This window comes from Nestor notabilis, unplaced genomic scaffold (genome assembly GCF_000696875.1).
Source record: "Nestor notabilis isolate BGI_N333 unplaced genomic scaffold, ASM69687v1 scaffold10141, whole genome shotgun sequence".
Lineage (NCBI taxonomy): Eukaryota > Metazoa > Chordata > Aves > Psittaciformes > Psittacidae > Nestor > Nestor notabilis.
The window spans coordinates 50,368-59,154 of NW_009913333.1; the positions used below are offsets into that span (position 1 = coordinate 50,368).

General features: G+C 39.8%; 1 protein-coding gene across 1 annotated transcript in view; it reads right to left on the reverse strand.

Moving 5' to 3' along the window:
- Positions 1-8,478, reverse strand: part of LOC104412434 (transducin-like enhancer protein 4) — a gene marked incomplete at its 3' end in the record, with an annotated part of 52,954 nt that extends 44,476 nt beyond the window's left edge. The window contains exons 1-3 of the mRNA XM_010023158.1: positions 8,390-8,478; positions 7,672-7,735; positions 6,233-6,277 (exon numbers count right to left, since the gene is read on the reverse strand). Of these exons, the coding sequence (XP_010021460.1) occupies positions 6,233-6,277; positions 7,672-7,735; positions 8,390-8,478 (198 nt within the window). The remainder of the gene's footprint in view (positions 1-6,232; positions 6,278-7,671; positions 7,736-8,389) is intronic.
- Positions 8,479-8,787: the final 309 nt, after the last annotated feature.

The window sequence follows — 8,787 nt, forward strand, 5'->3', positions numbered from 1 at the left end:
CAAACAAAACAAAACAAAAACCAACTTACAAGATCTATTTATGGGGGAAGGTGTTAGGCAACCCTAACCACAGGGTCAGCGCTGGCCCCCACTGTAATTACAAGTGGACCCATAAACTAACACAGTCAGTGAGGCAGCATCACAGCAATCAGCCTCTTTCAAAGACAATGAAATGCTTTCATGTTTAAGCACTACAGAGCACAGCCTTTTGCCAGTAAAAACAGAGCATATGTCTTAATTTAAAAGTTTGCTCAGCATGTTTTGTGCTACTTCCTGTGTCTTAAGCATCTGTCTGAATTGCCAAAACGAGTGGGAGAAAATGACACTTTTGACAGCAAAAGTACACAAAAATTACACTTTTGACAGCAAAAGGAGGGTGAAATGGAAGTTGTTGTCCACGTGCATGTTATTGTGCAGTTGCAGGTGGAACAAGGTTATTTCAAAAGTAATTCGCAGAGAAGCATCAACAACAAACTCCACAGTAATTAACAGGACCTCTCCACATAAAGGCTATCTAACGTCTGCACCATGAGGAAAAAGAAAACGCAGAATCTTGTTTCAGAACTTCGCAGTTATTACCAAGAAAAAAGGTTTCTGGTTTAACTGCAGAATAATACATTTTCTAACTATTCATAAGCTTCTAAGCTTTTCTGCTGGCTTCAGTGGCTAAATAACCTAAAACTGGGACAAACAACCTTCAGTTGTCAAACTGATTTGACGGCCTATTTTTTACATTTTGTGACTTTAATGGAAAAGCCACTTGTTTTCCTCTTCCTCCTTAATAGTCCTGTGTGAGCCACAGTCTTCAAAATTTCACTTCTAATCTCTCTCATTTTGAAGTTTTCCGGTTCAGTTCTGACTACTCACTGCCTGTATCTCTATTAAATCTTTCATACTGTTTATAATGGAGAGCAAATTCAGCCAGTATAATTTTCGCTGGCTCTCCAGCTATTCTTCAAATGGAAGACAATATACACTCAACTACTGAATGGGTTGAAACAAATGCATGCAAACATATTCATGCCAAGCCCAGACCATTGCCAAAAAAAAAGTGAGAAAAAAAAGAGTATTTTCTGTTACACATGTAGTGCATACATAAACCACTTCTCTGTGATGTACGCATTTTATAACCGTGAAGATGAAAAACGGTCAAAACTCTGCCCTAAATTAAACAAATTGATTCCCATCTTTACCCCTTTACCGAAATAATTTACTAAGGCTTAAGCAGCAAACAAGCTCAAGGCTGGGATGTCGTACAGCCCATATATTAACTAAGTCAGCAATAAATCTGCTCTTACTCTCCATACTACTTTCTTAAATAGCTCACTATAAAGCCCCAACCTAATTAAAAACAGCTTTCTTGGCAACAGTGGCCTTGATTTCTCTTATTTACACATTAACTGCAGCCTCCGTTTGGCCAATCCAGTCTATTCCTTGTACCATGCAGGGTCTTTTATCTGCCCTGGACAGCATTTTCTCCAGCAGATGAAGTAGATGACGATTGATTTGCTGTCGAGCATGGTAAATTAATAGCAACAAATTGCTGAGGGCCCCATCTCGCAGCTCCACCATGCTTCGGCAGTTTTGCTTTATTTGCTCCATGATGGGCAGCAGTCAGGCCTCTTCAAGTCAATTTCTTCTTAACAACCTGCAATACTTTTCAATGGTGAAAATAGAGCCGTTCCTTGTAAGTCAGAAATCAATATCCTATTGCACTTAGAAAATGCTAAACAAGCAGTATTGGCAATCCACTTGGTGCTAGAGGGTATCAGATATAATGCAAATCCATACTGCTTCCCTCCTCGTAGTTATTACAGTTTGCTAAAAGGTTCCTAATGCCATTTATCATCATTTACCATCGACTACTGCAGCTATGATTATGATATCCTATCAGCTAGCAGAGCCCTTTCATTTCTATCCAATTAATATTTTAGCAGCACTCAAATGGTTGTTGCCCAAGTCTTGTAATAAAATTTACATGGATTGGACTGATTTTTTTTTTTTTACTGTGATCTTAAAAAGTCATTTCATTTATTTTTTAATACTCAGATTCTCAAAAGACCTGAATTTTCTCAAAAATGTTGAAATCCAACATTCTAGCATGTGAATTAGTTCAAAGACGGAGCTCTAACCAAAACCAGCAATTCAGAATATGCGCATTGCCACCTTCAAAAAACCGTAATCGAACTAAAAAGTGAATGCTGTATCCTATTTATGCTTTCCATCAATCCCATCCACAAATATCTGTTGTCTGTAGCCACATACAGACACTTATAATTACAATGCTGAATTAAAACCTTCAGCAAGCATGTTTGATTACAGCAATTTAAATAAACTGTTTACCATAACATTAACACAGCCTTATTTCAGAAATTAAACCAAATGACCACAACCATGTAGCAACAGTAGATTAGAAACACAAAGCAGCACGTCAGCTATTCATTCATAAACTACCGGCTGAGCTTCTTAAAAACAAACATTAAAAAAACAAGTTAGAAAGAAACGGGCATCTTCAGACCACACTCAAGCATTGATATATACGCTAATATTGAAATTTGAAACTGTAGGGAGGTATCTGTTCATCCTGCGGCCCCAAAACCTCCAACTCTGCCTTTTTTCCCAGACTGTGTCTGTTTTGAAGCTCTATTGATCCTAGTAGAGAGTATCAAAAATTAGCTTAATATTTTAGGCTATAACACCACATGTCATAACATACCCACACTTGTCTTTAAAAAAAAAAAAAACAAAAAAAAACAAACAAGTGACTAATTCTACCAGTCTAATGCTATTTACTCAGTTACCAAAATTTAAATTAATTATGTTCTCAAACATAATTGTTAAAAATTGGCAACATTATGCAGGCTTAATTAAGATTAAATCCAATTTACTAAATGTACTTTAATTGGTACTAATTACATTAGCTTTCCTTTCAGAATGACAAATTCCCCATAGGTTTCACTTTAATAGTCTTCTATCAAAATCAACACAGGATGACTGATGATGAGCATCACATGAGGAGTGGGAAAAGAGATGCTCTTCCCCTCCTCCCCTTCGCCCCCCAGACACATAGGCACACTCACTACCGCTGCTCTCTGCACGTTTATCCTTTTATCAATTTGCTAAGTCACAGAGTCATGACTCCATCACAGCCATCATTTTCTGTTCCAGTGAAAAATTTCTCTAAAAATAAATACTCTTTGGCTGGGAGCAGCCAAGAAGAACAGAAGCTTTAACAGAAAAATACACAAAGGTTTCAAATATCAGGGCCACCAATTACTAGGGTACTTCCAAGGACTCCAGGGAGTCGGGCTCTTGAACCCTTTGAGACGCAAATCTAATAAGTGAATAAGCCTAACCTGATCTTGAGAACTAGGCCCAATTACGCCGAAGGGCAACTTCACTGCATTATTGCCTGCTTTCCATTACAAGGGCATCCAGCTAGTACATCTGGAAAAGAACCTGAGAGGAACCAAGGCTGTCTGCCCAGAAAAACAAATAAAGACAGATATGCCTCTGTGCTAAAGTGAAAAAAAAAGAAAGAAAATATAATAAGTAGGTGGTTTGAAGGGCTGTCTGTATTTCGTAATGTGATAAACTGCCCTCAGGATTTTGGATATGATTGAATTTAGAAAGCTGGGGGGAGGAGAAATAAAAATAAAAAAAAATAAAAAAAAAACAAACGAGGGTGAATCGCCCAATTTCAGCTGAGTAAAATTCAGGGATAGAAGAGGAAGAGAGGGGAATTTAAGGTGGAAGACTGTAAAAGCCTCATACACAATCAAATGAAGCAATCAACACTATCTATGTAATATACCAAATTGGACCCTAGTGCTGTGATCATAAAGAAAGATGGGAAACATTTTGCAGTTGCTGAAGCAAGAGAAGAAATGAAAAAACCCACAATTCTGTGGCAATAGAAGGGGAGTAGAGAGATAGGAAATCGGTATCAGATTTAAGAATGATAGCGAACAAGTTTCTTAGCCACAGCTAATTTGAATCAACATCTGACAAAATATTTAAACGCTCTGCATGAGAGTACGAACTTAAACTACTAATTTGAACAGACTGAACAGTAATGAAAAAGGGCGTTTAATTAAAACTCAGTCCTTTGTAATCCCCACACTTAGTTGTAACTAAGTATTTAATTTCTCCAGAATATCACTGATGACTCCATCGTCGTTAACTTCACACAATTCCTGAAGTAAAGCATTCAGAAATGCTTTTGCTGTGGGGTTTTTTCTCCCGCTTGAAACAATTTAATTCCACACTGCATTTTCAAGATGATTTTGTCCAATGCAATTTTGTGCAGACAAGGTACATCCACATATATCTAATTGCTGTAAAAACAGGGTACCTAGAAATATAAACGAGTTTGACTGCAATGCTTGCTTTCAAATGCCTGTAAGAATTTGCAACACTGGTGGCCTGTAAGGACTCTGGTCTTTGGAAATTCTTTCAGTATATCCTACTTTAGTGATTTTATGTATTTATTTTTAATGGGACAGGAAACAATCTGGCTATTCATCTGAGAACAGACTGAACACCTCTGAGTCAGCGACAAGTCTTTGCACCAGCACCCGCGACCTGAATCAGGTCCAGAGAGACATCATGTACGTACAATCTGATCAGCTGCAATCACAGCTTCCTCCTCTCAACTATTTGTTAAACACTCTTGTTGAGTCTTCATGGTATCTGTAAGGTGGGCATTTGAAATCAACAGGTCTACTACATGCCTGTAAAATAACACATATATACAAGGTCCCCTAAGTTTGGAGCTGCAGATGCAAAATGCTTTGAGTCAGGAAATCGCACTGTCTTCATATTTGTATTCCATCTAGTACAAATGACCCTAATCAGTACTCTGGCATTTGGGATGTTAATGGAATGCAAAATATAATAAATAATAAATAACATGAAAAAACCCTACATTTGACTTGTATGTCTGCTCTCAACAAGATAATGAAATCCTATTTCTACAACCCAGAGAAGTTCCAAATCCCTAACTTTGAACGGAAATGCATACAAACCAATTTTCAGATGGTCTTTCTTCTCCCATCCAACCATTTCTTTATTTCTGCAGCTTATACTCCCCAGCAACGCTGGCAAGTTGCTGAACGGTTCACTAAAATGAGTTGTCAGTATTAAACTCCACCATATAAAAAGTTCCCTCACTGGAAAAGAGGTCAGGTATTTAATTCATTCTCCTCTAGAGAGATTAAAATCACACATTATCGAATAATAAACTCTGATTTACACTACCATGTTCCATCTGATTAATCTCCTGCTAATCTTGGTCTAAGTGCTAGACTTCGAGGAACAAAACTGAGAGCAGCCTTCTGGTACCTAAAGGGGTCCTACAACAAAGCTGAAGAGTGACTGCTTAACAAGGGCCTGAAAGGAAAGGACAAGGGGTTATGGCTTTAAACTGAAAGAAGGTAGATTTAGATCAGGTATTAGGAAGAAATTCTTTACTGGGAGGGTGGTGAGGCACTGGCACAGGTTGTGCAGAGAAGTTGAGGATGTCCCATCCCTGTCAGTGTTCAAGGCCAGGTTGGATAGGCCTTTGAGTAACCTGGTGTAGTGGAAGGTGTCCCTGCTCATGGCAGGTGGGTTGGAACTAGATGATCTTTAAGGTCCCTTCCAATCCAAAGCATTCTATGATGTTACTGCCCTTGCAGAAAGCTCATTTACTCTTTTGTGTTTGAGATGCCAAGACACTTGGTTTTGGACAAAGGTCCAAGTAGCAGCCTGAGGAAAACAAGAAGACAGCTGTGCATCAATTGCTTTTGTAGCTCCAGCTTAAATCAGCCCAAGTTCACCAAAGCAAACAGCCTTTTCTACACACAAATACAAATCCTTTGACACCTAATATGCCTTCATCACGTCGCTATCATCCCAGAAAGTAAACCCCAGAAGTTCAAGGTCAGGCAGATCTGAAAGCACAACCCTCATACCCAAACCTACATGTATATACCCCCGCCATGCAGTACAGGACTCCTTGCAGATGTGGAGATTGCATGTGGAAAGTCAACCAAGTAACACATCACTGGTAGCCAAGATCATAACCTATGCAGAGCCCGTACACCACGCACAAGGCTGAGGCTTCAGGGCCAGGTTAAGTACAAAAAAATATCCAGTTCACTCAAGCATACAATTAAAAGCATGACACACAGAACAGACTGACAAGAGAATTATACAGAGCATTCTTGCACAAAACAAATTATCTACCTACCTGTTTATGCATCTCTATATTCAGCCCATATGACATCTCATAATACTAAGAAAGAAGAAAATTACTCTATTAGACCTTGCAATTGTGAAAATTATGCAAAAAATCACTTTGAATCAAACATCATCTGTACAAGGACACTCAGACTTACAAACATTTACTGGCCTTGAAGAGCTCCTGGAATTCAAAAGAGCATTTCACAGCAACTTTTTTTTTTTTATTTCTTTGCTCTATCTACATTGTTTCATGGCAAATTTACAAAAAACAGCCATAAAACAAGGAAAAAAACCCACCCAGACAACAAAAAATCACAGAAAGTAATCACAACCAGAGTTAAGGATTAGAAGCAGGAAAAAAGCCATGCAAAAAATGCTCAAGATTTTATTTCCTAGCACACATAAAGGATGCCAAAAAAACACCCAAAGTGCTTGAGGCCAGACACACTTATAATTCAGCAATGTCTAACAGACCTGTTATCAATATTTTAAATTTAACACACAAAATTCTGCAGTTAAATAGCAAAGTTGCAAAAAAATAAGAGCACGTAAAGTCAGCGCCAAAGCAGATACACCCATCTAACTATGCCCTGTTGTGCTCGAGTGTGGCATGGATCTCCGTTCACTGTGTAATGTCAGCACCAAGCAAACCCCAAGACTTCGGTATATCAGGGACCAAAAAGACAAACGTGAGCCTTAACATTTGCCTGTGCTCTTGGTTAAGAATTCTTCAAGGTTATTTACTCTTTTTGTGAATATGAAGAGTGTTATTCATCACGTACACGTGGAAAACAGCTAATCGCTCATGGACGTACAGGAGAACAGAGAGCAAGAGCTCCTCTGGAGTCATCATGATCCATCATCCAATTATGTATTTAGAGATACCTTCCTATGCACATTATTTAACCAGGCAGACCACAGCCATTAAGGAAATCCCTTTCACAGCTGAGATCCCTGCCGTTCTAAATTCAGGGAAACAGTGAACCAGATGCCCAGGTACAGCAGTTCTTCTGAGAAGTAGGCTTTGGGTTTGTATCCGTACAAGTGCAATTTCGGCTTACTCTCTTCACAGAAAAAAGTATTATCCCAAACCGATTCAGAGAGATACAGTCGTTGGGAGAAGTCAGCAAAAGTGAAAACATCGTCCCCAGGTACACTACTAAAGTTGTTCACAGCTTTAAAGGGCTGACAAGTAATCTACTAGCATTCGGAAGAGACATTCCCAGTTGCTGAGAAAGGCTACAAAGCAGGTTTCTCACGGAAACTAACTGCAGCATACGAGTTAAAAAATCCTGAAACTAAGGATTTATAATGGAAGCACTGATGCAACCTGAACAACAGCAGCGCTACTATAATCTTTCTGTTCGCCTCCAGCAATCTGAACATATTTCAGTCTCAGTATACCAAGCTAATAGACATTCTGAATTTGTTATGCAGCTTGCTTACCATGACATAATGTCGCTGCATCTCTGTCTTCTCACTGGCCAGTTTTTCACATTCTAGCTTTAAACTGTTCAAGACATAAAAAGGAAAAGCATGGGTACTTCATAACATAAACCCGACATTCTTCTGAACATAGGTTACTCCCCTTTTCAAGCATTTGTCCAACACACAAATAGAAATGTGCATTCCAGCTCTTGCTTGGGAGTTCAGGGTGGGGTCTGTACTTTTCCTCTTTCAAGAGACACTGTGCAATATCCTCATCCTCATCTAAACAAACTGCATACAGTACATGGGAGGGTATTTTTCTCCAACTAAAAAAACCCAACACTAGTTCACAGAAGAAGCACGCAGGGGTTCACACCTACAACACTTAAGCTTGAGAAGCCACTTACAAATCCATAATTTGGGGTTTGGAGTTTTTATTGGAAAGAGTTTTAGAGACACCTCTTGCTTTCACTCAACCCACGGAGGAATCAAAACGCGTAACACCACTTCAAGGAGCAAAAAGTTGATGGATTTTTTTTTTCCTGTTTCTGACGACAGAACTGCAAGGAAAACACGGCAGGCAATTTATGGAATACCATGGTAAACACGAACACCTCCGCTGTTGGGGTTTTTTTGTTTGCTTGTTTTCGGAAGCCCGCTAAGCAATCCTGCCAGAAGTCACTTGTCACTTTGAGGACACAGCGCTCTTCCACCTAAGGATAATGAAATAGCTCACCGCCTCACTTCCAGGTTATCAGCACTAGACATGTCAATGAAAGGCGCGAGGGGGCCGAGGCAAGACAAGATGCGTGTCCTGAGCGACATTTTTAAGAACAGACAGGACGAGCCCAGACATCCACACATTTTTCCATCAACCCCCAACACCACCCTCTCCCTGCCATAAAAATCCCAAACCCCTAAACAAAACAAAACGAAAACCCAAAAAACAAACAAACAAAAAAACCCCAACACCCAAACATCACAAACTGGAGCGTGGGGAAAACAAGAAAACCCGCTTGCCCCGCGCCGCTCTGGGTCCCTGCAAGCTCCCGTCCCAGGAACGGCGGCGGGATGCGGATGGGGCTTTGGGAGCGTCGCCTGGCTCGACCGGGTCCGCTCCGCGCCCCGTATCTT